Source organism: Oenanthe melanoleuca, chromosome 26 (assembly GCF_029582105.1).
Source record: "Oenanthe melanoleuca isolate GR-GAL-2019-014 chromosome 26, OMel1.0, whole genome shotgun sequence".
NCBI lineage: Eukaryota > Metazoa > Chordata > Aves > Passeriformes > Muscicapidae > Oenanthe > Oenanthe melanoleuca.
This window is the reverse complement of record NC_079359.1, coordinates 1294305-1321923: the sequence shown is the minus strand read 5'-3', so window position 1 is coordinate 1321923 and position 27619 is coordinate 1294305. Positions and strand designations below refer to the sequence as shown.

Here is a 27619-nt window from a genome sequence, read left to right as displayed (position 1 = left end):
ACACAGTGCTGGAGCACTGGGGGGATTCCTCACAACCACACAAGCAACAGGAGAGACTGGGTGACTCTTTAAGTGTCTTTAATCCAAAGGACTGAAGAGCAGACTGGGAAGATTAGTATAAGCCAACAGACAAAAAAAAATTAAAAAAAAAAAAAGGGATAAAAACCAGTTTTCAAAACAAATTAAAATTCCATACAGTGTCTAAAAGATTTCCTAAAAACCAAACATCGCCTTAAAAAATTGTTTTTCCCCATTCAAACACATTTAACGAAGTGAAACGTCGTGACAAATAATAATAATAATAATCATTCATGGACTAAAGACTTCAGAGCAGCTGCAGGAGCCACACTGAGGGGACAGGGCAGGCAGGGAGGGGACAGTGCTGCCAGTGCCACCTCCCCTGGCACCCCCTGCCCCAGGGACCCCAGGGCAGGGATGGGGGCAGGGATGGGGAGGGGGCAGAGCTGCCCACCCCTGAGGTCAGAGCTGCACTCCAGGCCCACGGACAGACACACAGCCCACGCAGACAGACAGACAGAGCTGCCAGGCACGGCCAGGCTCCAGCTCAGGGAAGGGCTGGGCTGCTGCTTTTTGGCTCCTGTGCTTGATTTGGTGGCCACAGGGACCCTCCCCCAGGCCAGCAGGGCAGCTCTCCTTCCCTGAGCCACTCCCAAACCTGGAGCCTGTCTCTAGCCAGCATCCACACAGGGAACACTCTGTCTGGGTTTCAGCTCTACAGTAGTTTTTAAAAAATATTTATATGTTATATACCCTAAAAAGGTCACCACAGGAGTTTCCATGTCTTTGGAAGGAAAGAGGAGGGGGGGGAAAAAAATATATATATATATAAACCAAAATTGTTTCACAAAAGAAAAATAAAAATCCAATTATTGGCAGCTTTCACCTACAGGACAAAAATCCCTGGCTGCAGGTGTGGATCTGAGGGGGGATCAGCACCTGCTCCAGCAAGGTCAGAAACACAGGTGAGTGCTAAAAATAACTAGTCTGGTATAAATGTCTGAATTCCATGCGCTGGATAGAACAGTCTGTTTCTTTTTGTCTTTCTTTTTCTTAAAAAAAATATATATATAGTTATTGCTTTGTGGAGGGCAGTGGGGCTGCTCAGTGGGGCAGCGCAGAGGGCTCGGGGGGATTGGCTTTCTTCCTCCTCTTCATCAGCAGAGGGTTCGAGGAATCCTCGATCTTCTTGATCTTGATTTGTTCATAGTCCACCCTCATGGTGGCCAGGGCACTGGTCATCTCCTCCTGCGGGCAGGGGGCACAGAGCCATCAGCAGAGCCCCCAGAGCAGCTGGCACTGGATGCAGCACGGCCTGGGGCTCTCACTGCCTGATTTTCCAGCTCCCTCCCAAGCAGAGATCTGCCCCAGAACCAGCACATGGGAATTGTGGAATTGCTGAGGCTGGAAATCACTGCAGGGTGAGGAGGAATTGGAATTCCCAGAGCAGCTGTGGCTGCCCCATCCCAGCAGTGCCCAAGGCCAGGCTGGCACAGGGGAGGTGTCCCCGTCCTGGCTGTCCCCAAACCATTCTGTGACTCCACGTTGACCCAACACAGACCCCCAGCACTCAGTCGTGTCCCCAAGTGCCACATGCAGTTTTCACACATTTCCAGGGACCCTTCCCTTCTGCAGCCCAGGTGCAGAGCACTGCATCAGGGACACAGGGAGGTTTTACCTTCACATCCTCCCACAGGTCCTTCTCCTCCTTCAGCACACGGCTGGTGTGCAGCGGGGTCTGGGGCACCTGCATGGATTGCTGCCAGGAGAGGGGGGTGTGAGCTGGGAGCCACAGGCACCCATCCCATCCCAACCCATGGACCCCTCCCATGGATCCCATCCCATCCCCTCCCCTCCCATGGATCCCATCCCATCCCATGGATCCCATCCCATCCCATGGATCCCATCCCATCCCATGGATCCCTCCCATGGATCCCTCCCCATCCCATGGATCCCTCCCATGGATCCCATCCCATCCCATGGATCCCATCCCATCCCATGGATCCCTCCCATGGATCCCATCCCATCCCATGGATCCCATCCCATGGATCCCATCCCACTGATCCCACCCCACCCCAGCCCCCTCACCATGATCCAGGGGTGGTTCATGAACTCCGTTATTGTCATGCGCTGGGTCGGGTCAGTTTTCAGCAGGTTCCGGATCAGCTGCTTCACTGCAGGGTTTGTGCAGGTCAGGAGGCAGCAGCTGCCAGGGCCCTGCTGAGCTCCAACCCCAGCCCAAAACCCTCAGGTGTGCCACACCTGTCCCTGCACACACCTGTGTGCCACACCTGTCCTGCACACCCCTCCTGTGTGCCACACCTGTGTGCACACACCTGTCCTGCACAAACCCTCTGTGCACACACCTGTCCCTGCACACACTCTGTCCCTGCACACACCTGTCCCTGCACAAACCCTCCTCCTGTCCTGCACACACCTGTGTCACACACCTGTCCATGCACAAACCCTGTGTGCACACACCTGTCCCTGCACACACCTGTCCCTGCACAAACCCTCTGTGCACACCCCTGTCCCTGCACACCCCTGTCTGCACACACCTGTCCTGCACACACCCTCTGTGCACACACCTGTCCATGCACACACCTGTGTGCACACAGCTGTCCCTGCACACAAGGTGCAGGTGCTGAGGGAGCCCTGGCAGTGCCAGGCTGCCCCAGCCCTCCCAAGGAGCCCTGGGCAGGGACAGGTGACAGGGACACCTTTACCTTCCTCGGACACCTCGGACCACTCGGGGTTGGGGAACTCGTACTGCCCCATTCGGATTCGCTTCTTCATGCCAGGAGAGATGGCCAGGCCGTGGTTGGAGTAGAAGGGGGGGTACCCACACAGCCTGCAGCAGGAGGGAGCAGAGTCAATGGCCACCCCAAAACCTGCCCAGGGCACAGGGCAGTGCCACAGCAGGAGGGACAGGAGCCCTGAGACTTACAGGATGTACATGATGACACCCAGGGACCACATGTCACAGGACTTGTCGTACTTCTCTGGGCCCAGCACTTCTGGGGCTGGTAAAAACAGACAGGAAATCCTAAATCCAAGTGCCAGCAGCACGTGAGGGGGCTCTGACACCCCATGGACACACCAAGAGCCACCTGCCTGGAGCTCCTGCTGCAGCTCAGGCTCCAGGCTGGTGCAGAGCTGATGGGCTGCAGGTGGCACCCCCAAACCCCCAGCTCTGCCCCCCAGCCCCAGCCCCCAGGCACTCACCCACGTAGTAGGGCGTGTAGCAGGGCGTGGCCAGCGAGTTGTGCGTGGTGGTTTCCTTGGCAAAGCCGAAATCCGTCAGCTTCAGCACAGCATTGGGTCTCTTGGAGGTGTACAGGAGGTTTTCTGGCTGGGAACACACGGGGACAAGGAGTGAGCAGAGGGCTGGGGCAGCCGGGGGGCACAGCCCAGGGGGCACGGCCAGGGGGGCACAGGGGGCACAGCCCAGGGGGCACGGCCAGGGGGGCTCAGCCAGGGGGGCACAGCCAGGGGGGCTCAGCCAGGGGGGCTCAGCCAGGGGGGCACAGCCAGGGGGGCACAGCCCAGTGGGGCATGGCCAGGAGGCACAGCCAGGGGGACTCAGCCAGGGGGGCACAGGGGAGCTCAGCCAGGGAGGCTCAGCAAGGGGGGCACAGCCCAGCGGGGCATGGCCAGGGGGCACAGCCAGTGGGGCTCAGCCAGGGGGGCTCAGCCAGGGGAGCACAGAAAAGGGGGCTCAGCAAGGGGGCACAGCCAGAGGGGCACAGGGGGCACAGCCAGGGGCACAGCCAGGGGGGCACAACCAGGGGGCACAGAAAAGGGGCACAGCCAGGGGGGCACAACCAGGGGGGCACAACCAGGGGGCACAGTCAGGGGGGCACAGCCAGCGGGGCACAGAAAAGGGGCACAGCCAGGGGGCACAAGGGGCACAGCCAGGGGGGCACAACCAGGGGGCTCAGCCAGGGGGGCACAGGGGGCACAGCCAAGGGGGGCACAGCCAGGGGGGCACAGCCAGGGGGCACAACCAGGGGGGCTCAGGTGGTACCTTCACGTCCCGGTGAGCGATGTTGATCGAGTGCAGGTACTGGATGGCTTCCCCAATGCTCTTCATGATCTCTGAAGCCTCTGCAGCAGCACAGAAACCACCAGGAGTTTTACAAGCAAGTTAAAAAGGGCACCACTCCCTGGGTAACTCCACAAAGCAGGAGTCAAAGAACCTGCCTGAGGGCAAAGGGGTTTCTCTGCTTGAAGCCCCCCTTCCCTGGGTAAGGAGCCTGCAGCTCCCAGAAACTGCAGGGGAAGGGATGGGGCAGAGCCCAGCCCCTCACCCCAACACCTGGGAGGGGCTGGCACCATTTAGGACACCCAAGCATCAGGAATCCATCCATCCTAGGATGGGAAGTCAAGGGGGCAGCAGGCTCAGAGTTTGGGTTGTGTGGTTGCTTTTCCTGGCCAGAGGAGCAGAGGGAATGAGATTAACGAGATCTAGGAGAACCACAGCCCATGGATTTAACTTTTTGAGGGAGGTGGGTGTTTCTGGCAGGACTGGGATGGACAGAGTGTGGGAGCAGCTGGGAAAGCACCCCCTAACCCATTCTCAAGTGAACAGGAAAAGCAGGGCCCCATGTTCCTCATGGACAAAACCTTGCTGAGGACTCAGGAGTCAGTGAGGGATGGAAGGGGCCGGGAGGCAGCAGGGGTGGGCTCCATACCCCGCTCTGTGAAGGCCTGGTCTCCCCTGTCCTGGATCCGGCTGAACAGCTCCCCACCGTCCAGGCTGCAAGAGAGCAGGGGAGTCACCAGGGGGTCACCAGGGGGTCACCAGGGGGGTCACCAGGGGGTGTCACCAGGGGGTGTCACCAGGGGGGTCACCAGGGGGGTCACCAGGGGGTGTCACCAGGGGGTGTCACCAGGGGGGTCACCAGGGGTGTCACCAGGGGTGTCACCAGGGGGCCACTAGGGGGTCACCAGGGGTGTCACCAGGGGTGTCACCAGGGGGGTCACCAGGGGGGTCAGGGGGTGTCACCAGGGGGTCACCAGGGGGGTCACCAGGGGGTGTCACCAGGGTGGGTCCAGGGGGTGTCACCAGGGGGGTCACCAGGGGTGTCACCAGGGGGTCACTAGGGGGTCACCAGGGGTGTCACCAGGGGGTCACCAGGGGGGTCACCAGGGGGGTCAGGGGGTGTCACCAGGGGGTCACCAGGGGGTCACCAGGGGGGTCACCAGGGGAGTCACCAGGGGGTCACCAGGGGGGTCACCAGGGGGGTCACCAGGGGGGTCAGGGGGTGTCACCAGGGGGTCACCAGGGATGTCACCAGGGGGTGTCACCAGGGGGTGTCACCAGGGGGTCACCAGGGGGTCACCAGGGGGGTCACCAGGGAGTGTCAACAAGGATGTCACCAGGGGGGTCACCAGGGGGTCACCAGGGGGGTCACCAGGGATGTCACCAGGGGGGTCACCAGGGGGTCACCAGGGGGGTCACCAGGGATGTCACCAGGGGGTCACCAGGGGTGTCACCAGGGGGTCACCAGGGGTGTCACCAGGTGCTGACACCAGGGTGGGTCCAGGGGGTGTCACAAGCTCTGGGTCCATCTCCCACTGCCCCAGGCTGCACCACACCTCTGCTGCTCAGCAGGGAACAATCCCTGCCCCATCCAACCCTTGGTTTGGTGCCTGTGGGGCGAGTCAGAGGCTGCTCCTCCCGAAAGCAGCAGGGCAGAGCTGCAGGCGGACGTGGCCACCCCAGCAGCCACAGCCACATTTACTGTAAAGGCAGCAAACGTGCCTTGAAGCTGGTGAGAGCACTCCCAGCACACGTGGCCTCCTTTTGCTCACAAGCAGCACCACGAGGCAGCACAGAAGTGCTGAGCAAAGCTCAGGCACGGGAGAGGCTCAGCAGTGTCACGGGGGGGACAAGCTGGGACACAGAGGCTGGACCCCACTGCAGCACTGCCAGTCCCATGGGAGGTGCTGGGGAACACTGGGGGTTCCCTCCCCAGGCACCCTCAGGGAAATGCAGCTCCCACAGGGATCAGGACTGAGGAATGGCAGAATTCTCCATGAGAGCAGGGATAAAGGCACTTCCTGCCCCTGCCTCATCTGACTGAGGCAGGAGCAGATTTGGCTTTCCCAGCATTGACAGCATCGCCTTGATATTCACTCAACATCTGCAACAGCAACAGCCTGAAGCCCTGGGGGCCCTCTGCTGCACTGACCTGCCAGGATGGATCCAGAGCCTGCCAGGATGGATCCAGAACCTGCCAGGATGGATCCAGAACCTGCCAGGATGGATCCAGAGCCTGCCAGGAAGGATCCAGAGCCTGCCAGGATGGATCCAGAACCTGCCAGGATGGATCCAGGGCCTGTGATCATGGATCCAGAGCCTGCCAGGATGGATCCAGTGCCTGCCAGGATGGATCCAGAGCCTGCCAGGATGGATCCAGGGCCTGTGATCATGGATCCAGAGCCTGCCAGGATGGATCCAGGGCTGCCAGGAAGGATCCAGAGCCTGCCAGGATGGATCCAGGGCCTGCCAGGATGGATCCAGAGCCTGTCAGGAAGGATCCAGGGCCTGCCAGGATGGATCCAGAACCTGCCAGGATGGATCCAGGGCCTGCCAGGATGGATCCAGAGCCTGCCAGGATGGATCCAGGGCTGCCAGGATGGATCCAGAACCTGCCAGGATGGATCCAGGGCCTGCCAGGATGGATCCAGAGCCTGCCAGGATGGATCCAGAGCCTGCCAGGATGGATCCAGGGCCTGCCAGGATGGATCCAGGGCCTGTGATCATGGATCCAGGGCCTGCCAGGATGGATCCAGGGCCTGTGATCATGGATCCAGAGCCTGCCAGGATGGATCCAGAGCCTGCCAGGATGGATCCAGAGCCTGTGATCATGGATCCAGAGCCTGCCAGGATGGATCCAAGAGCCTGTGATCATGGATCCAGAGCCTGCCAGGATGGATCCAAGAGCCTGTGATCATGGATCCAGGGCCTGCCAGGATGGATCCAGGGCCTGCCAGGATGGATCCAGAGCCTGCCAGGATGGATCCAGGGCCTGTGATCATGGATCCAGAGCCTGCCAGGATGGATCCAGAGCCTGCTCCTGCTGGAAGTCAAATCCTGCCTTGCAATGGGCATTACCCCTTTCCCATGCCTGGTCCCACAGACAGTGCTGGGACTCTCCTCTGCCCCTCAGCCACTCTTTCTTCCCCCCACACCCCCCTCTCCCAGCCCTGGCTGCCCAGAGTGCCAGGGTGGCTCTCAGGTGCCTGTCCCCCCAGGAGCTGCCCTGGGGCTGCTGTGCCACCCTCCCTGGCACTGCCCCTGCCCCCCAGACCTACCAGCCTGCCAGAGGAGAGGTTTTGGCAAGCAAGCTGCATCAAATCACAGCTGCGGTGGGGATGTGGTTTCAGTACTTTCCCCTTCATCCCTCCTCCTCGTCCCCAGGTTAATACCCAGCTCTAGCCGGGCAGAGCTGCTCAGCTGCTGCAGGAGTGCCAGGGCAGCTCAGGGCTGCCAGCTCTGCTGCCCCAGCGCCGTGCTGGGCTGCCAGGAGCCTCTGCCCAGCCCAGCCTCTGGGGACCAGGGGCAGTTTGGCTGTGACCCACCTGTGAGAACCACAGCCCCCGGGTCCCCGAGAGCTGAGCACGTTCCCAGGATGACTCAGAGCCAGCCCAGCCTCCCATCCCTGCAGCAGCATCCCTGCTGGGAGGTGCCCAGCCCCGCTCTGGCACCCCCAGCGCCCCGGGGAGCTGCTGGCCGGGCTCTCACCACTCCATGACGATGAGCAGGCACTTCCTCCCCTGGTACAGGTTCTCGTAGACGTCCATGATGCGCACGATGTGCGCGCACTGCGACGCTCGCCAGTGCAGCTCCACCTCCCTGCGGGCCTTGGGGCAGTCCTGCAGCATCTGCGGAGAGGTGGCAGCCTGTCAGCCCCGGGCCGGGACCCCGGGACCGGGCCAGGACCCCCGGGAGCCGGGCCGGGACCCCCGGAGCCACCGTGGCCAGCGCAGAGGCGGCGGGGCGAGCGCGGCTGGGCGCGCTGAGCGCTCCGGCAGTGCCTCCATCCCCACCTAGTGGGAACACCGAGAATCCGCTCGCCCTCAGCCTGCCCTTCTTCCCAAGGCTGCTAAAAGCTTATTCTGGCTGCCTGCCACCTCCCAGCGCCCCACCAGCAAGATCGACTGATCTACGAGCCGGCTTCTGCACCCCTGGGTGCCACCAAGCATCCTCATCTCCCCTTTGCTTTGCTGTCCCCCATCATTTCCCATCCATCTCCCTGCTGGCCACAAAAGCTCCCTCACCACAAATTCAGAGCCAGCAGCACCCGTGGCTGGGGAGGGGACAAAGCAAACATCCAGATGTTCCCTAAATTGCAGCTCTGTAATGAGCCCCCTGCCCTTCCCAAAGACAACTCGGAGTTCCCAGGTGCAGGAAGGATTTGCTTGTCTGCCACCATTAGTTATGATGTTTGTCAGGATAAACAACCAGCCTTAATTATTGTGCTCCTAAATATAGAACAACAAACGTGTCTATCTTGAGAGCAGCTCATTTTCCTTCCTGTCTCCAGCAGCCTTTGGGGCCTGGAGCAGCTCTGCCCCTTGTGTGCAAACACCCCCACCCTGCAGGAAACAGCAGGTTTGGTCATTTTACCAAGATTTAGACAGAAAAGTCCTTCTGACCCCTCTGACCTGTCCCTGGCACGCTCCAGGAGCAGAGGAGCAGCAGCCCTGGGATGCTTTGCAGGACCCAGGGTGGTGCCCAGGGCAGTGGGGATTTCACAGGAACAGGGATGAATTCCCAAAACCCACACCCTGCCCGTTTACAGCTGGAGCACTGATGGTGCTGCCCTGGCAGGGTAACCCTGGCTCAGGCAGGATCCAAACACCATTCCTGGGCTTTGGTCACACCTCTCCACCTCCTCTGCTGCTCCAGGCAGAGGAAACCTGGGGGAACCTGTGCAGCTGGGGGGCTGCTGGCACCAAACCATCACAAACTCAGCAAGGACAAAGTGGCCAAAGCCAATCCTTGCACAGCTCCTTGACATCCTCAGGGCAAAAGGAAGACAGAGCAGGAGGTTGGACAGCCCCTCCTTGCTCCTCTATTGCTTTATTACCCTAAAAACTGGATCCTGCAGAAAGCAAAGCCACAAGCAAGAGTAACAGCAGCCCCCCAAGGAGCCATGCAAAGGGGAGAACAGCCTTGGTTATTTGCAGCCCCACTGAAGAGCCTGGCATGGGGGGGCCAGGAAGCTGAACAGAAAAGAGAAAAACAAAACAATTTGTAATTATGTGCCAGGAAAATGGACCAGCAGGAAGCAGCTAGTTAACATCATTCTGTTAACAAACAGCACAGGTACAGCAAAATCCATCCCATTTTCAGAGGTCACTCCGAGCGCTTTTCTAGGAGATTAATTGGATTTCTAATGAAGTAGGAGGCCTGAATTACCTGCAGCAGCACAGCCCTGAGGTTTGTTTTTGTACCAGGGAGCAAACAGCTGCCCCAGCACTCTGGGAACAGCCAGCTGTGATCTAGCTGCTCCCCTGCTGCCTCTGATGGAGAGGTGATGGAGAGCCTTGAGAGGAGCAGGCTCAGCCTCATTAAGGGAATGATTTGGTTAATTTAGGAAATGTTCCCGGCAGCAGCGTCAGCTGAAGGCCAGAGGCTGTGTGGGGAAGGCCACTGCTGCTGCAGGATGGACAAGCCATGGCAGAGGCAGCCCAGAGCCCCAGCATCTCCTGCTGCACCCCAAAACTGCAGCAGCTCCTGTGCCCTGGGAATGACACAGTGGTGGGACAGGAGTTTGTCCTCTTCAGGTGGGAGCCAGCAGCTCCCACAGCTGTCAGCCCTCCCTCCCACTCCCCAGCCCCAGCAGCAGTGGGGGGATGTCCTGGCCCTGCTCTGCTCACAGGAACCCCACATCCAGCAGATTTGGGGTGTGCCACCACAGCCCACGGCCCTAATTTAACCCCGGGTCCAGGGCAGCAAGGCTTGTATTTCTTGGCTCCCAACAAGGAGGCTGGGATGGGAAAATCACCTCCTGTTTCCCCTGAGATTCAGCAAGGATGAACTGCCCCCAGCTGATTTTGCAACCCAGTAATCCAGAACACAAGCAGGGTTAACCCTTGCATGGCAGCAGCCAGGACAAGCTGCTGCACTCCCAACAGCTGCTCTCAGTTCAGCTTTTCCAGCTCTCATCTCCTGTTCCCCTGGGCTCCTGTTCCCCCAAAAGGGGCTCCTGGGAGATCAAACTTCACTGTTTCAGCTGGAGAACGCTGCACTACCTGCCTGCTCCTGCTGGAGAGCAGCTCAGCAGCTGAGCCCTCGGTAACCGGATCCCCAGTTACACAAGTGTCCCCGGGCAGGGCACAAGGGCAGCGCTGCCACCACCTCACAGCAAATCCAGGCAGGGGCTGCATCCCTTCCCCATCCCAGCCGCAGGGTGCTCAGATCTGCAGCCACTGCACAGCTCCAAACACCAGCTCGTGGTCACAGCATGGCAGGGGACAGGGGACAGCCAGGAGAGCTGTGCCAGCCCACACTCTGCCCCTTCCATCTCTGCTTCCCACTGGGCACCTCCCTGCAGGAAAGGAGGGCGAGCAGGGAAAGAGCCACTCCACCCTGCTGGCAATTAGGGAGGAAATCCAGCTTTGAGCTGCATTCCAGCTCCTCTCCCAGCAGCCTGACACCTCTGAGACTGGGGCAGACAGCGTTTGCTGCCATCCTGTGCCTTGGCTCAGCCCAGCTCCCCCAGGAGCCTTTCCATGCTGTGACAGAAATTAGTTCTGTGTCCCTCTAATCACCCTCATTAGCTCCATCAGAGCCCCCAGGCCGAGGGCTCCCATCAGAGGATGGCACAGCCCAGCCCCATGTGCCCAGGGACCCCAAGAGCAGCAAAGGCTCCTCACGAGCTCCAGCAGCACCTCTGGGCTTTTCCCCACCTTGGAAAGACAAACCCTGGAAGCAAAACAGCTCATCAGGGCTGCTGAAGGAGGACAGCACCCCTGAGAAAACCCAAACCCAAATCCAGGCTCCAGCCTGGTCCTGCAGGCATCAAAAATGAGCTTCAGCTCCAGGGAAGAGCTGAGTTTCCCCCATCAGCTCAGGACAAGCACAGCACAGGTGGGTGGGCAGGAGGAAGGAAGGAAGGAAGGGAAGCTCTGGAGCAGAGCAGGGGCTGGAGCTGCCCACGCTCACGTTCCCCTCCTGTCCTCAGGCACCTCTGATTCAGTCTCGCCGCCTCCTCCTGGGATGATGCTCCATGAGTCACCACAGGTTGGAAAAGGAAGCTCCCTCCTCCCCTGGCAGGCAGGAGGTCCCTGAGGACACTGTCCCACTGTCCCCCTTGTCCCACTGTCCCTCCTGGCTCTGGGTGCCACCACAGCCCCAAATATGCTGCTGCCCCTCAGCGAGCCAAGCCCACTCAGATGGGCCAGATATCCCTGTCCAAGGGGGAAAACTCACCTCCCACGGGCAATTTCCATGGAAAGCAAGGATCAGGCTCACACTGGGGTGTTGAGCTGTCCATTTTCCAGGGCTGCCCCGAGCACTCCAGCTCCCCTTGCAGGCAGGGTGGTTTTATTCCCGTGTGTATTTTGATCCCATACAATTCTCCTCAGAACAGCACAGGCCATGCAGCCCCCACCCCTCCAACAGGACCTGCAGGGGTGTACCCAGACCCCAAACCACCCCCAGGAGCTCCCCTCAGGGAGTTAAAATAAACTCTTCTTGAGCTGCAGTAAGAATGAACCTACACAAAGAGGGGGGGCAGGCTGTGATCCCCCAAATGATCAACAGGGAAGCAAAGCAGAGCTTCCCCCTGCCTGGGTCACACACACCCAGCCTGTGGATTCCCTGACCCGGCCAGCACAGGACAAGGAGCATTTTTTCCTAATAAAGCAAAAGGGTTTCTCCTCAAAGGATTTTCCTCTTCTAATCTTCCCCTGCAAACTCGCTGCCAACTGGCGTCAGCTGCTTTACACATTTGTAGGGCTGGAGCTTTGCACAGGCTGTTCCACCTCTCCCTGGATTGAGCTGAGCCTGGAATGCCAGAATTTTTGGGGAGCCCACAGGTAAGGAGACCAAAGCTGCCCCAGGCCCTGCCAGACACAGCTGGGAGGGAGAGGGCAGCAGAAGGACATGGAAGCAGCAGAGCTTGGTTCCGCTTTTGGTGTTTATGAGCAACAAAAGAGAAATAAAACCACGAGTCCCAGAGCCCCCAAGAGGAATTGTGTTACCAAACAGAGGGAAATTCATGGTTGAACCACAAGGCAGTAACAATTAAAGGTGCAGCTCAGGAAGCCTCCCCCACATCACCGTGGCTCTTGTACAAACCTTTACATTAACCCCATCCCCGCTGCCCTGGCAACGGGACTGCCCCGAGCTGGGGCTCGCTCCTGCTCTGCCCACGCCCACGGAGCCACAGAAAGAGTCTGAAGCCCCAGAGAAGAGGTGAAAGGCTCATCCTCACGTTTGTTTTGCCCGGGGAAAGGCGGAGAGCGGAGGTGACGTGTCCGTGGGTCCTGCCCGCAGCGTGCCCCGTCCTGCCAGCCTGGGACGGCTGATTGGAGAGGGGAACGCTGCTCCCTGATGGAGGTGGCTTCATCCAAGCTGTGTGCAAGGCCAGCACCAGCATCAGCACCCACCTTGGGAGGGATGCCAGAGCCAGGGGGACACCAAGGCTCTGAGCACAGCCAGCTCCATCCTCCACGTTCGCTCGCTTTGGGGAAAACAGGAGGGCTGGAGAGAGGATCCCAGCGAGGCAGGAGGAGTTAGATTGGACAGAGCAAGGCAGGAGAGGCAAACACGAGCTGACACACACACGCTCGAGCTGCTCGGCCGCATTCTCCCAGCCTGAATGATCCCAGCCTGCGAGGGAGACCCGGAGCCAGGGCAGCGAGCCCAGGGAGAGCCTGCCCACCTCACAGCAGCCAGGCAGCCATGAGGAGGCTGCCTGAGCCAGGGCAGAGCTGGAACCCTGCCAGCAGCAGCTGGGACCGAGGCAGATGTTGCAATGGGGCGGAGGATGGAGATGGGGCGAGGGAAGAGGCAGATCTTACAGGGCGCTTTCACAAGGGGCCCTGCTCCCTGCCAGCGTTGCACAAGCCCTGCTTCCCTGTGCCCCAGCTCCCCTGGGCCCCATATCCCCTGGGCCCCAGCTCCTCTGCTCCCCTGTGCCCCATCTCCCCTGTTCCCCAGCTCCCTGTGCTCCATCTCCCCTGTTCCCCAGCTCCCCTGTGCCTCATCTCCCCTGTTCCCCAGCTCCCCATCTCCCCTGTTCCCCAGCTCCCCTGTTCCCCAGCTCCCCCCTGTTCCCCAGCTCCCTGTTCCCCAGCTCCCTGTGCTCCATCTCCCCTGTTCCCCAGCTCCCTGTGCTCCATCTCCCTGTTCCCCAACTCCCCTGTGCCCCATCTCCCCTTTTCCACAGCTCCCCTGTTCTTCATCTCCGCTGCTCCCCATCTCCCCTGCTCCCCATCTCCCCTGTGCTCCATCTCCCCTGTGCTCCATCTCCCCTCCAGCTCCCCTGTTCCCCATCTCCCCTGTCCCCCATCTCCCTGTACTCCATCTCCCCTGTTCCCCAGCTCCCCTGTGCCCCAGCTCCCCTGTTCCCCAGCTCCCCTGCCCATGGGGGTCCCTGCTCGGTGGGTGATGCTCAGGACCCCTGCTCACAGCCCCCCCTGCCCAGGGCATCTGCTGAGCATTTCCTTGCCCCTCTCTCCCCCTGTGACAGATGCAGCAGCCATTCAGCCTTTTGAGGCAGCAACAAAAGCCTCTCGAGGCACACAAAGGCGAGGAGCAGAAGAGAGGCCTGGCTTTAAACAAGAGCCACCTGCCAGGGGCCCGTGCCCCCCGTGCTGCAGAGCCAATTTCCCAGCAGCAAAAATGTTCTGGAGGTGAAGTGTCCAAGTGGGTATCGAGGAGCAGCACCCTGGATGATGAGGGAAGGGTCCCAGCGTGGTAGAGGCACTGCAGGGAGGAGATGGAGGTGGGTGGGAAGGGGCTGCAAAACCCACAGGAAAAAGTCAGAGCAGGTAAATGGCAGCAAGGCAGCAGCACGAAGCATCCCCGCTGACTCACACCCAGCAACAGGCTGGGCTGGTGTTTAAAGGAGAGAAATAAAGAGTGTCGGCTTCATTTATCCGAGAAAAACAAAATTAGGGGCTTATTCAGTCCCATGTTTTTGTTTTGGGAGCCTCCTCTTCCTTCCAGCCCTCCCAGTGCTGGGCTTGGCTGACTCAGGCGATGCTCATCTCTCCAGGAGGCACCGGGACAGCAGCAGGAGCAGGGACAGGGACAGGGACAGGGACAGGGACAGGGACAGGGACAGGGACAGGGGCAGGGACAGGAGCAGGAGGAGCAGAAGGAGCAGGGACAGGAGCAGGGACAGGAGCAGGGGCAGGGGCAGGGACAGGGGCAGGGGCAGGGACAGGGGCAGGGACAGGAGCAGGGGCAGGGACAGGAGCAGGGACAGGGGCAGGGACAGGGACAGGGACAGGGGCAGGGACAGGAGCAGGGGCAGGGACAGGAGCAGGGACAGGGGCAGGGACAGGGGCAGGGACAGGGGCAGGGGCAGGGACAGGGGCAGGGGCAGGGACAGGGGCAGGGACAGGAGCAGGGGCAGGGACAGGGACAGGGGCAGGGACAGGAGCAGGAGCAGGAGCAGGGGAAGGGACAGGAGCAGGAGCAGGGGCAGGGGCAGGGACAGGGGCAGGGACAGGGGCAGGGACAGGGACAGGGGCAGGGACAGGGGCAGGGACAGGGGCAGGGACAGGGGCAGGGACAGGGACAGGGGCAGGGACAGGGGCAGGGACAGGGGCAGGGACAGGGGCAGGGACAGGAGCAGGAGCAGGGGCAGGGGCAGGGGCAGGGACAGGGGCAGGGACAGGGGCAGGGGCACGAGCAGGGGCACGAGCAGGGGCACGAGCAGGAGCACGGGCAGCAGCAGGAGCAGCAGCAGGGGCAGGAGCAGCAGCAGGAGCAGGAACAGGAACAGCAGCAGGAGCAGGGACAGGAGCAGGGGCAGGAGCAGGGACAGGAGCAGGGGCAGGAGCAGGGACAGGAGCAGCAGCAGGGGCAGGAGCAGCAGCAGGAGCAGGGGCAGCCCAGGCCCGAGCCATGGTCACAGGTCCCTCGTCCTGCTGTGCCACATCTGGCTGCAGTGACAGAGCCACCACCCTGCCAGGACCTCTCTGTGAATCCCACAGTGACAAAAACGGGGTCACCATGGCCAAAATGCTCCAGCCCATCCCATCCCTTCCTAAAGACATCCAAGACATCACTGCTCACCAGGAGCCACAGCACTGGGTTAGAGCAGGAGGAGACCCCTGGGGCCAGAAGAAGCTCCAGCCCAGCTCTGCATGGAGCTCAGATGTTCTCTGCAAACCAAACCCTGATCCCACCCACCTCTGCTGCCTCTGCCAGGTGGTTTATCCACACAACTCAAACTGAAAGGAACACCAGGAGCCATGGGAAGGGCAGAGATCTTCCCAGCCACAGCTGGTTCTGCTGCACACACACCACCTTCACCTCCCAGCTCCCTGCAGGGCTGAGGTCAGCTCCTCCTCCCAGCCCCTCTCCTCGCCAGCTTTGCTATCAGAGCTGACAGCACCAGTGGAAAAGCACACAAGTGCTTTTATGATGGGAAGTGGTTGATATTTGCAGGTGTGATTAATACCGAAGTAAACACTGATGTAAACCATTAACTTAGGCCTGACCTCTGTCCTTTGTGCTTCCCTCCCACAGGCAGAGCTTGAAAAAACCCCTTCTCACCAGCACTGCTGCCTCCAGCAGCCCTGCACCCACAGCCAGGGGCTTCCCCTTGGGGACACAGAGCACCCAGAGCATCTCTTTGTGTCCCCACCAACCCTGCCTGACCCCAAACCAGGGACAGCTCTGGATTCCCCACACCATCATCCCAGAACTGCTTTTATTCTTGGACCCATTCCCTGAGCGTTTCAGCTGGAAGTGATTCTGGGGAGAGGCCCAGCCCCACGCCTGCAAGAGGAGCAGCTCTGCCAGAAGCAGCCCCACAACACTCACAGCTTCCCAGCAGCTCCTGGGCTTGAGCTCTGCCCAGAAATGAAATTTCTCAGGGCTCAGCCCAGAGGCAGGGCAGAGGAGAGGCTGACACCCACCCCCCAGCACAGGGATCCTTCCAACACAGATCCTAGTGCAGCACAAAGAAATACACAGATAGATAAAGAAAGGAAAAACCCAAACTGAGCACACAGCTGCACCAAGGCCAGCCCCTCCTGAAGTGCCCTGGCCCTGGAGCAGGATGGCCTCAGGACGTTTCCTGCACAATGCCAAGCCTGGGGAGGGTTTCACTTACGCACCCCCGAAGCTCGTGGTGACGACAGCTCTGCTTTGCATCATCCTGTCCTTCCTCAGCTGTTTATTTAACACAGTTTCAGCCCTGCCATGGACTGTCAACAGCAGGGCACAGCAAACACCTGGCTGAGATAAGCCCAGCTCTGTGGGGATGCAGGGCACAGCATCCCACCCTGGCAGCACCTGAGCAGTGCCAGGGGCTGCAATCACCCAAAACCACAGCAGGCACCGTGCCCACAGCAGCCTGGAGGCTGCCAGAGAGCTGGGAGCAGGAAAGGGCCAGGAGCAGCTCAGGGGTTTCATAACAGGGCTTTGTCTGTGCAGGTGCTCAGCCCTGAGGCCACCAACAGTCCTCTTCTTCCTCCTCCTCCTCCTCCTGCTGCTGCTCCCCTCTCAGGGCACAGCAAACACCAACCTCTGTCACTGCAGATGGAGGGCAGGGAGAGCAGCAGTGTGTGTCAGGAGAGGGGATGGCCATGCAGGACAGGAGGGGAAGGCACCCTCGGGGTGATGCAGAGCTGCTCAGGGGCACACATCCCCACCAGCCTCTCCTCTGCCACCCCCAAACACCCCGAGGCTCTCTGCAGGCTCAGGCTGTCCCTGCCCCACAGGCTGTCCCCCTCTCCTTCTGCCCCCACGCTGAGGCTGTACAAGCCCAGCACCTAGCAGGACCTGCAGAAGAGCAGCTGGAAACCCCCGTTTGCCACGAGCACAGAGGGGTGAAGAGCCAAACAACACCCCAGACTGGAGCCCCAGCAGCACCCAAGGCTGGTACTCTTCCACTCCACCCACCCAGGCAGCATTTCAGGGAATCCTGGGCTCTGAGGCCAGGCAGTGACAACCTGGGGGGCTCCAGCCAGCCCAGGAGCCCAGCAGGGCACTCCTCCTCCAGCAGCCACCCCAGACTCCTGCAGCCAGCAGGAAAGCACAGTTGTGTTTCTATTTTAGACAAAGCCCTTCTCTGCATCCTGCTGGCACCACATGAAAGCTTCAGGACAGGGGGGCTATTCTCAGCTCCCCCCAGAGCCCCCAGGGCACCTGTTGGCAGCAGCAGCCGTGCAGCCCCAGGGCTGGGGAGGTCTGGGGAGGCTGCAGTCCCAGCCAGCACCATCACCTCAAATCCTCAGCCAAAACTCATCTGAAGTGCTGGGTGCACAGGCTTTCCAAAAATACCAGAGGGGAAATTCCCCCCTGTTGGTGTTACAGAGCAAGGAGTCACTGAGTCAGTGGTTTGGATTAAAAATGAACCCTAAAGATGATCCCATTGCAACTCCCTGCACTAGAGCTGCTCAGAGCCCCAGCAAACCCAACCCAGCCTGGGCTGACAGCAGAGGATTTGTGCTCTCACATCTCAACACACAGCAAAAACACGTGTAAAAAATGCACAGGAAAGAGTCACTGCTCCTGCCAGGGATGCTCAGTACCCCACTGCTTGACAGTGTTTACCAGCAGGCTGCTTGGTTTCCTACCAAATCCCACAGGCAGCAAAGTGCTTTGGACTCATTTCGCCTGCTAGGTTAAAACTGGATGGGATAAAAGGATAAATGCACGGATATTTAAACAAACTAACAGAAAAATCTCCTCCTGCAGCTACTGCTGCTGCCTTGGCACACAGCCTGGCCTCCTTGGGCATTCCCATAGCCAGTTTTAAAAAGAAACCTCTCCCCTCAGCCAGCCCATCCCAGGGCAGCGCTCCCCAGCAGCCTGGGCAGGGGTGAGCAGGGGGCAGCTGCTCCCTGGGGTCAGCCCAGGGCTCCTGGGCCCTGCTGGGTATGAATTTAAGCGTTTTCAATCCCACTTATTCACCAGAAGAGCTCAGGGCTGGGGGAAGCCAAAGAGCAGACAGGGCAGCCTTTGTGTGGCTGGGCAGCCCCCGCATCCCCCCAGGAGCTGAGCAGGGAGCTCAGGGCTGGGACAGCCCCAGAGAGGCTGCAGGGACACCCCAGAGAGGCTGCAGGGACACCCCAGAGAGGCTGAACCCCATCTCCTGACACACACAGGCTGTACAGACACCCCAAAGGGCTGAACCCCCCTCCTGACACACACAGGCTGTACAGACACCCCAAAGGGCTGAGCCCATCTCCTGACACTCACAGGCTGTACAGACACCCCAGAGAGGCTGAGCCCCTCTCCTGACACACACAGGCTGTACAGACACCCCAAAGGGCTGAACCCCATCTCCTGACACACACAGGCTGTACAGACACCCCAAAGGGGCTGAGCCCATCTCCTGACACACACAGGCTGTACAGACACCCCAAAGGGCTGAACCCCATCTCCTGACACACACAGGCTGCAGGGACACCCCAAAGGGCTGAACCCCCCTCCTGACACACACAGGCTGCAGGGACACCCCAAAGGGCTTGAACCCCCTCTCCTGACACACACAGGCTGTACAGACACCCCAAAGGGCTGAACCCCCTCTCCTGACACACACAGGCTGTACAGACACCCCAAAGGGGCTGAGCCCATCTCCTGACACTCACAGGGAGAAATGAAGCCTTGGGCAGCCCCAGTGGGGGCACCCACTCTGCCCTGCCCCAGCTCTGCACAGGGTGAGGCTTTTCCTGGACTGGATCCCAGGGGTGCATGACCCAGATGTCCAGTGATGGTCAGTGTCACTAAAACCCCTCCAAGCATCAGCACCGTGCCCCAGGCCAGCCCTCCTGCAGTGACATCTGCCTGGCTGTCTCAGGGCAATCTTTGAGGAGAAGGAAACATGAAAGGAATGTTTTGGTTAAAGCCAGAGGTGCTTGACCCGCTAAGAACCCGCTGCCCTTGCTGCTGGCACAGCTGAGCTCAGGGGATGCTCTGAGCTGCCCAAACCCTCTCCTTGCTCCCATCAGCCCTGCAGCTCCTCCAGACAAGGTCAGAAATGGGGATATACCCCCAAAATCCTGCACTGAGGCACACAAACATCATCTTCCACAGCCCCTCCGACCATGGCAGAGGCACAAACCTCAGACCTGCTCCACAGCTCCCAGGAAAAGCAGCTCTGGCTCTCACCCAGCACCTGCCCCAGCTGCTGCTCACTGGCACCCAACATTTTAACCCCCCCAGAACCTCCTCAGCTTGTTCCTCAGCAGCTTTCAGCAGCCCAGCACAAGGACATGCAGGGCTGGCTGTGTCCTGCAGCAGCAAGGAGCTGGGGAATGGCAGCACCAGGACTCTCCCAAACCCCCAGGGACCTGCAGCACTTCCCTGCTGAATGCCACCCCCACAGAACATCCCATGTCCTGTTCTTTACAGCAACTCCTCCTGACAAGGAGAGACTGGAGTGTGAGCCCCGAGGAGGAATGGGCAGGCTGGGAGGGGATGGAGAGGAGATGCAGCAGAGCTGCTCACCAGGAGCAGGGTCACTCCTTGTGGGACACTGGGGACAAAAGCAAAGGGCTCCCCAAGCTCTTCCAAGCTCCTGGGCCAGCAGGGGAAGATGTTTCTCTCCAGGAGCCTGGGCAGGCATCCAGCAGGGCTGCAGCACCTCCAGGCTCCCCAAAACAGCCCTGTCCCCGTGCCAGCACTGCTCTGCCCCAGGCACGGGAGGCACCCAGCTGAAAATGCCAAATTCACAGCTCTGATGACTTCCAGGAGATAACCTGGGTTTAAACTTCCTGGCAAACCCGCCCTTCCCAGCACAGCACAGCCTCTTGTGCAAGCACTGCCTGCCCGGGGCTCCTTCTCTCAGCACATCTGCCCAGCACAGGGCACAGCTGGAAATGCCCAGCAGGAGCACAGAGAGCCCCCAGGGCACCGGGCAGGCAGGGGGAGGCTGCTACAGGTGACAGTGGCTCCATCAGGAGTCCCAGAGTCCAGAGCCGTGGTGACAGCAGGTGACACCCACAGTGGCTCCTGCAGGCCCACTAAAAATAGTGGGAATAGAACAAGCTGGAGATGCCCATAAAGATCATTGCTGCTGGAATTCAAAACACATCCCTGCTACCAGACACCTCCCCTGCTCTTTATTTTATTTACTGCTTTTGTTAGAGCAAGCTGAAGATAACAGGCATTCTTTGGGGTTGGTTTGGCCCTGATTGCATCTGCTTTTCCCCCAGGCCGGTGCAGATAGCCGGGATTCCAGCCACAGGGATTCCAGCCACATTCCTGAGCAGGAGCTGCTCCCCCCCACCTGCAGAGCTGCTGCTACTGCAACTGGGACACACTGCCAAATTTCCACATCTCTGCTCCAGCCACATCCCCCTGAAAACACACACTTGGCAGGATGGGCAAGAGCCTTTGGAGAGGCTGCCTGGCTGGGTGCTGCACTCAGGGCTGGGGGTGCAGGAGGACAGTGGGCACAGAGGGAGCACAGGATGCTCCCCAAGCAAGGGACAGCACAGAGCCCCAGCCTGCTGGGACACAGCCTTAGCCTGACTCAGTGTGAGGCACACAGTGACCCCAAACCTCCTGGCCCCCATTTCTGGAAAGGTTGAGCTCAAAGCAGGCACCCACCTGCAGCCAAGGGCGGAAAGCAGCAAATTTAATTATGGTGACAAAGGACATGAATCCATCCCTGCCCTGATCCCAGTCTATAGCCAAGCTGGGTAAGGACAGCAAGGGCAGAGCAGCAAAGCCCAGCCTGGCTGGGAGCCCCAGGAACATTCAGATCTGGGTTTGTGTTTTGGACTTTATCTCTGCTGCACGTGCAGCCCTGACGCCACCAGCCCGAATAATCCCATTACACAGGACAGCACAGGCTGTGCCACTGCAGCACCCCTGAGCCCTTCCATCCCATCAGACACCAGAGCACATCCCAGAGCTGGCTGGAAGAGAGAATTCCACCTCACCAGACACCAGAGCACATCCCAGAGCTGGCTGGGAAGACAGAAGTCACCACCTTGATCCCTCAGGCTCCCCCAGCAGGAACCTTCCTTTTCATCACCTGTGCCCTCCCCTGGGACACCTGCACAGCACTCAGGGACCACGAGGAGATGCCACCACCCTCCTGGGCAGCAGCAGAGCGAAGGTGGAGCCACAGGGGAGCTGCCAGAGTGCTCAGAGCAGATCCTGTGTCCCCCCTCCCAGTGCCACTTTCCATGTGACAGTTCTGTGGCTCGCAGCATCTCCAGCAGAAGTTTTTGTTTCAGGTCATCTGAGGTCCAGCAGCACTCGGGGACTGTCCCCTCCCCAGGCCACAAAGGAGCAGTTAATGCAGCCATTCAACCTGGCAGCTGCTGCAATCCCCACCTCAAATTGGTAGGAACTTGAAAGGCTGAAATCTTTGAAATGACTCAGCCACGGGCTACAAAGGAAGAAAGGTTTAAAAGGCTGTTCTCTCATTCAGACCTGCTCTTGTGTGCCCTGCTCCAACCCTCCCACCATCCATCTCCTTTGGGGAACTGCCACAGAGCAGAGTCCTCCAGAAATGAGCCCAAAATGAGCCCAAAATGAGCCTCCAGGCAGCACAGCCCTCGTGCCAGCCAGAGCTGAAAGGAAAAGGCATTTTCAGAGAGCAAGAGAGTCACGAAATGGTTTGGTTGGAAGGGACATTGAGGGTCATCTCCTCCCAACCCCCCCACTGTGGGCAGGGACACCTTCCACCAGAGCAGGCTGGTTTTTCATCCTGCAGCAATGAAATGGGACCCAATTTCTGTGGGATCCAGGTTCCAGGGGCTGTTAAATCCAACACAGATATGACCACGATGCTCAGTGTGACTGCCTGGGCTCCAAACTGGATTTCTGGGGAGTGGTCAGGCCGAGCTGTGCTCCCATGCCAGCCTCTGGAGCTGGAGGGACTGCCCTGCTTCAAACTCTCCCTCCCCCAAAATCAGCCTTGCAAGATCAGCCAGGTCCTGAAGACCACAAAGGGCAGAGGAGCTGAACAGCCTGGGGTGGGCACGGGGCTACCTGGGACACCTGGCACGAGCCAGAGCCTGGGGTGGGCATTGGGACACCTGGGACACCTGAGACACCTGAGACACCTGGCACACCTGGCACAAGGCAGAGCCTGGGGTGGGCACTGGCACATCTGGCACACCTGGCACACCTGGCACAAGGCACACCTGGGGTGGGCACTGGCACATCTGGCACACCTGGCACACCTGGCACACCTGGCACACCTGGCACAAGGCAGAGCCCGGCACTGGCCCGTGCTGGGCTGTGGGAGCCACCCTGGCCCCGCAGGCAGCCCCGGGGGGAGGCTCAGGGGAGGCTCAGGGAGGCAGCAGTTATTCTTGGAAACCAGGAGGTGAGGTCATGCTGCCTGAATGCTGCAACTCGAGGCCAGTTGTGCTTGGAGAGCAGCCTGGGCTCTGCAGCAGGGCTGGCTGCAGGTCGGGAGGCCGCCCGCGCTCCCAGCAGCAGCACAGGGTTCAGGGGAGGAGGGGGCTCTTCCCTCTCAGCTCATCAGCGAAACCACAGCCAAAGAATGGGCTTGGAAAGGGCAAAGCCCTCGGTGTGGGGCACAGGAGCCCAGCAGGAAGGCAGAGAGATGGCAGATCATAACCTGGAGTGATGCTGCTCCCGTGCCACAGGACCCAGCCACTCCTCTGGATGCCTCCCACGTACCTGCACCACCCTGCAGCCCAGCAAGGGCCCTGCCATCCCATCAGACACCAGAGCACATCCCAGAGCTGGCTGGGAGAGAGAATTCCACCTCACCAGACACCAGAGCACATCCCAGAGCTGGCTGGGAGAGAGAAGTCATCCCCTTGATCCCTCAGGCTCCCCCAGCAGGAACCTTCCTTTTCATCACCTGTGCCCTCCCACCGTGCTCCAAACGTGCCAGACCTTCTCTCAGGGTGCACAGCCTCAGCTGTTATTTACACCCAGGCTCTGCTCTGCATCAGTCTCAGCCCCACCAACCTGTCCTGTCCTGTAACACTTTCCTGGTGCAAAGTGATGGCACAGAAGGCACCAATCTTGCCAAAGGCCAGCAGGGCTCGGTGTGAATGGCAAAATCATCGTTTCACCCGGTGGCACTTGGCTCTTAGATCACACATGCAGGGCTGTGTTCTCATCTGTGTGCCACAGGCAGCTCAGCTCTCAGCCCTGTGACGTTCAGCAAATCACTGCAGCTCAGTTCCCCCCTCTGAAAACATGGGAGACATCCTCTGCAAGAGCCTGGCTGATGGCATTAGATTATTATTGAGAGGAAGAGCCCCACCACTTCCTGAGCACGTACCAAAGAGAAAACCCCTGCTCCAGGGCCTTATCAGCCCATCACAGTCGTGGCTCTGACTGCTCAGAGCATGTGAAGTGTTTAAAAGAGATTATGGCAAATCCTAAATCGTTTAAACAAACTCAAACCCCAAGTCAGTAGACTCCTTTGGTCAATGAGATAATAAACCACTGCTCTGGAAAAGTCCCAGTGATGTCACTGCAGTTTCCACAGCTTGTCAACCACAGCTTGCACAGAAGGCCGTGGCGAAGACATTTGTGATTATATAAAATACATGGCAGGGCTAATAAAAAAAACATCTCTCCACTGAGGGAGGGACAGAAGAACAGCAGACACAGCAAGCTGCTCCCCATGAGCACGAGCCCAGGATCTCCATTTACTCCCTCACTTCAGGGATGTTTTTCCAGATGGATTTTTGGGAGGACACAGCTTTTGATCTCACAGGAAGCTGCAGGACACAGGGTGCTTTGGCCACACAAACTCCCCTGTCCACAGAGCTGCTCAGCTCTCAGCTGCCTGCCCTAATTCCACCACAGGCACCTTCCCAGAACAGCAAACCACAACAGCATCCTCCTTCCCCCTTCTCCACCAGGGGAACCAGCACTCACAGATTATCAGATGAGGCCAGGAGCGAGTCTGGGAGTGTTTCACCAACACCAAAGCACCAAGGATGCTCCAGAAACAGGGGCAAACCCACGAGCAGCCTCCAGGGCCTGAGCTCCTCCAGCCCTTCCAAAGCCCCCAGTCCAGGTGAGCATCTCCTGCTCTAAAGCTGAAGTCAGCAGCAGGGTTTGTTCACTGATTTTAAGGAAACCTGCTCCACAGAGAGCTCCAGTGCACACAACAGAGAAAAACTCATCACCTGCAATACCAGTCTCCACGCTCCAGCCTGCCTTAGCTGCCATTTCCTTGTGGAATTAAGGCAGCCAGCCCAAAGATTAGTCTTAAAAGTGGAATTTGCAGCGGGCAAAGAGCCCTCACTGCCAGCCCCACCACAGCAGCCTGACCAGAGCCAACCCTGCCAAGCCAGGGCAGCAGTGACCTACATAGAGCAGCCTCCACACAAACTACAAGCCTAATTTTGCCTAATAATAAATCACACCAAGGTACAAGGAAGAAGCAGGTGTTTCAGCTCCATTCATCACCTCTCCCTGGGCTCTCTGCTCCCACCCTGCTCCAGACTGGGTCAGGACACGGGTGGCTGGGACCACACCAGGTAAATCAGGGATGCCAAAAAATACTATAAAATCAGGGGTGGGAAACAGAAAGATGAACAAGAATCTATCAGAAAAGTAGAGGGATCTCTTGTTTTCACCCAGGTACTACACAGCAAGCAGAACTACCATCCATTAACTCACACACAGCATCATTTTATTTAATGATGTGTCTCTGCTGTGCACTATTGCTCTGGAAGGAGAAGAAAATTGTCCTCAATGTTTTCACTGCTGCTAGAACACTGTCCCCAACCTCAAACTCTCCTGGAGCACTGAAAAGTTCTCTTCAGCAAAGTGACTCTCAGCAAAACCCTCACCAAAACCATCTCTTGATTTGGGAGAAAGAGCTTTAACAGCACAACAGTTGCTTGTGACCCAAGAGGAAGCACAACATGACCAGAAGAAATCATCCACGTCAGGGAGAGACACAACTGTGTCTCATCCTCCAGTGAAGGATTGCATTGTTAGACAAGATTTTGGAACAGCAAACCTAAAGAATGACACTCCAAATGGAAAGGTTCACTGCACAACCAAAGCAGGCAGCAGACAGATTTCAGCTGTGGCTCCTGGCGATGGGCCATCAGGATTCTTTTAAGCATCATCTGAAATATGACAACTCGATGCAATCACTTCTGTGGATGCTGCTTTAGGTCATCTTTCCACTCTGATGCAGCCCATGAGTAATTTGGACCCAAATACCTCTCCACAGGTCTCCAGCAGAGACGTCAGCCCGGCTGTGTACCCGAGGAGGGGATGAAGTCAGCACACATCATGTCTAGGGCAGTCACCCACACCAAGTTTGGGCTCTGCAGCTCAGCCCAAACATCCCCATGGACTAAGCCAAGGCTGGAGCTCACACTCACGAGGGCAGGACAGGAACCCACGGGCTCGTCCCAGAGCCCAAGCTCCAGCAGGCAGTTTGGAAGGTGCTGGAGGGAATCACTTACAGTAGCAGCTGTGCTGCTCTTTGGGAAGCCAGGGACACGTCCAACCACTCAGCTGAACTCGTCCCTCCCCGGCAGGGACGCCAGGAGAGGCCAGGACAGGGGACAGGCAAGACAATCCCTTTTCCTAAAAGAGATTCAGTGTCGAATATACCTCACCCTGCAAGAGCCACACACGCCCTGGGTCACCCTCCTCCAGCCCAGCTTCAGCCCTGCACTCCTGGAGGCTGCTCAGCGAGCCAGGGGACCCGAGTGACACCGGCACAGAGCCTGGGCCCTCCTGTGGCACGGCAGGGTGGCAGCTCCAGCCCCGTGCCCCGAGCTCCTCCGGCCTCCCCCGTCCTTCCCCTTTCAGGGTGCGAGAGGGAAGTGCTGGGATCCGTGCTTGAAATGTGTGACTCAACTCCAGGGGCGAGGAGGAGCCCGTCTGTCAAAACAGAAGAGGATTTCGCTCATTTTCAACCCAAAGAGATGACAACACAATGTCACCCTGGAGTAGAACGCAGGGCGCCTCACGAGACACGTATTTGGGGTTTCTGAAGGAAAAGCCAAATTTTTAACACCTAACTGACCGCCCCTTCCTCAACCACAGATATTCAGCACTGTAGCCTGCCCACCCCACCACCTCTGCAGCACAACCTGTACCCCCAAAGCCCCTCACTCAGGTGAGGAACCCCAGACACCAACAGAGGGGCAACCCTAAACACAGAAGAAGTGGGGTTACAGGTTTAGCTGAGGGTTATGGCTTTAGGTGGGGTGTTTTTAGCCTTCCCAGTTCTCAGGGTAACGCCAAGGATTGGAACAGCTCATGTGTGGGCGCAAATTGCACGGATGCTGGAGAACACGGCGCTCCCACCGAGCAGCCAGCCCTGCTCCCGCGTCACCCGGCGTGTCGGGAATCCATTCAAACTTCCCCAGCCTCGCTGGCAGGGAGACACGCTCCCCTCTTTGCTCAAAAACCTCCTTCGGAAACAAGGAGAAGGGCGGCATCACCTAGAGCGGGCTCAAGCACACCTCGCTGTTTATCCACGCCTGTCAAAAAGAAGCAAGTTAGGGACAAGGGGTAACATCGTAACGCTGGAATATTCCCGGTGGGAACACGGGAGGGGACACGGAACGGGGACAGCGAGCAGCTGCCGGGGCTCACACCACACCGAGGGAACCCCCCGTTCCGCGGTGTGACCCCCACACCGGGGGATGCAGACCCCGCATCCCAAACGCGCATCCCCGGGGGGATCCCAGCCAGGCCACGGTCTGCTCTGCACTCCTGACCCCCCACCCAAGCTCAGCCTACGGAGATGTCATTTCCCTTCGCTCCCCACCACAAAGCTGGAAAGGCGCGTCTCGCTGCTCTTCACGGGGGGAAAACCGAGATTACAGCGCGGCCGGAGGGGCGGGGGGCAGCTCATTGTCCGGCCGGCCCCGCTCCGCCCGGGGCCCCCCGGGACCCCCTTCCCCGCAGCAGACACGCTCCATCCCCGCCAGCAGCGCCGCCGCCCCTCCGGGCCGAGCCCCGCGTCCCCGGTACCGGCGCGGGGTCCCCTTGAGCGCACCTTGAGCGCGAACTTCTCGCCGCTCTTCTTACTGAAGATCTCCAAAACTTTCCCGTTGATGCCGAGCCCCAGCACTTGCGTGGTGACCTTGTAGTCGTCCGTGATGGCATTCTTCCGGATCTGCAGGCCGCCCTTCCCCGGGAACGGCGGCGGCCCGTGCGGGGGAGCGGCGGGCGGCGGCGGCGGCGGCGGCTGCGGCGGCGGAGCGCTGGGGAAGCCGGCGGGCGGCGGCGGCGCCCCGGAGAGCATGGCGGGCACCGGGCGGGCTCGGGCAGGGCTCGGGCAGGGCTCGGGCAGGGCTCCGGGCGGGCGGGCGGGCGGCGGAGCCCCGCGGGCCGTGCGGGATGGGCCGGGGGTGCGGGGGGTGAAGCAGCAGCTCCGCCGCCGCCGCCCCCCGCCGGTGCGCCCCGGCCCCGACAAGAGCGATGGCTCCGGTGCGGCGGCGGCTCCTCCTCCTC

The 27619-nt window shown here is 59.5% G+C and overlaps 1 protein-coding gene across 1 annotated transcript; it reads right to left on the bottom strand.

Moving 5' to 3' along the window:
• Positions 1-61: 61 nt before the first annotated feature.
• Positions 62-27619, bottom strand: MAPKAPK2 (MAPK activated protein kinase 2). The gene is made up of 10 exons (XM_056511151.1): positions 27162-27619; positions 7772-7911; positions 4713-4777; positions 4046-4125; positions 3244-3370; positions 2966-3041; positions 2745-2869; positions 2107-2192; positions 1697-1777; positions 62-1266 (listed from the first exon to the last, which is right to left on the bottom strand). Exons 1-10 carry the CDS (start codon positions 27408-27410, stop codon positions 1123-1125), a joined length of 1173 nt encoding a protein of 390 aa, XP_056367126.1. The 5' UTR covers positions 27411-27619; the 3' UTR covers positions 62-1122.

Bases quoted from the DNA above. Each gene is read 5' to 3' on its own strand.
- MAPKAPK2 (XM_056511151.1), bottom strand. From the start codon at position 27,410: ATGCTCTCCGGGGCGCCGCCGCCGCCCGCCGGCTTCCCCAGCGCTCCG. The intron at 2,870-2,965 runs GTAAGTCTCAGG...CTCCTGCTGCAG, and splicing joins GGTGTCATCATGTACATCCT to GCTGTGTGGGTACCCCCCCT. The intron at 2,193-2,744 runs GTAAAGGTGTCC...CAAACCCTGCAG, and splicing joins GTCCGAGGTGTCCGAGGAAG to TGAAGCAGCTGATCCGGAAC.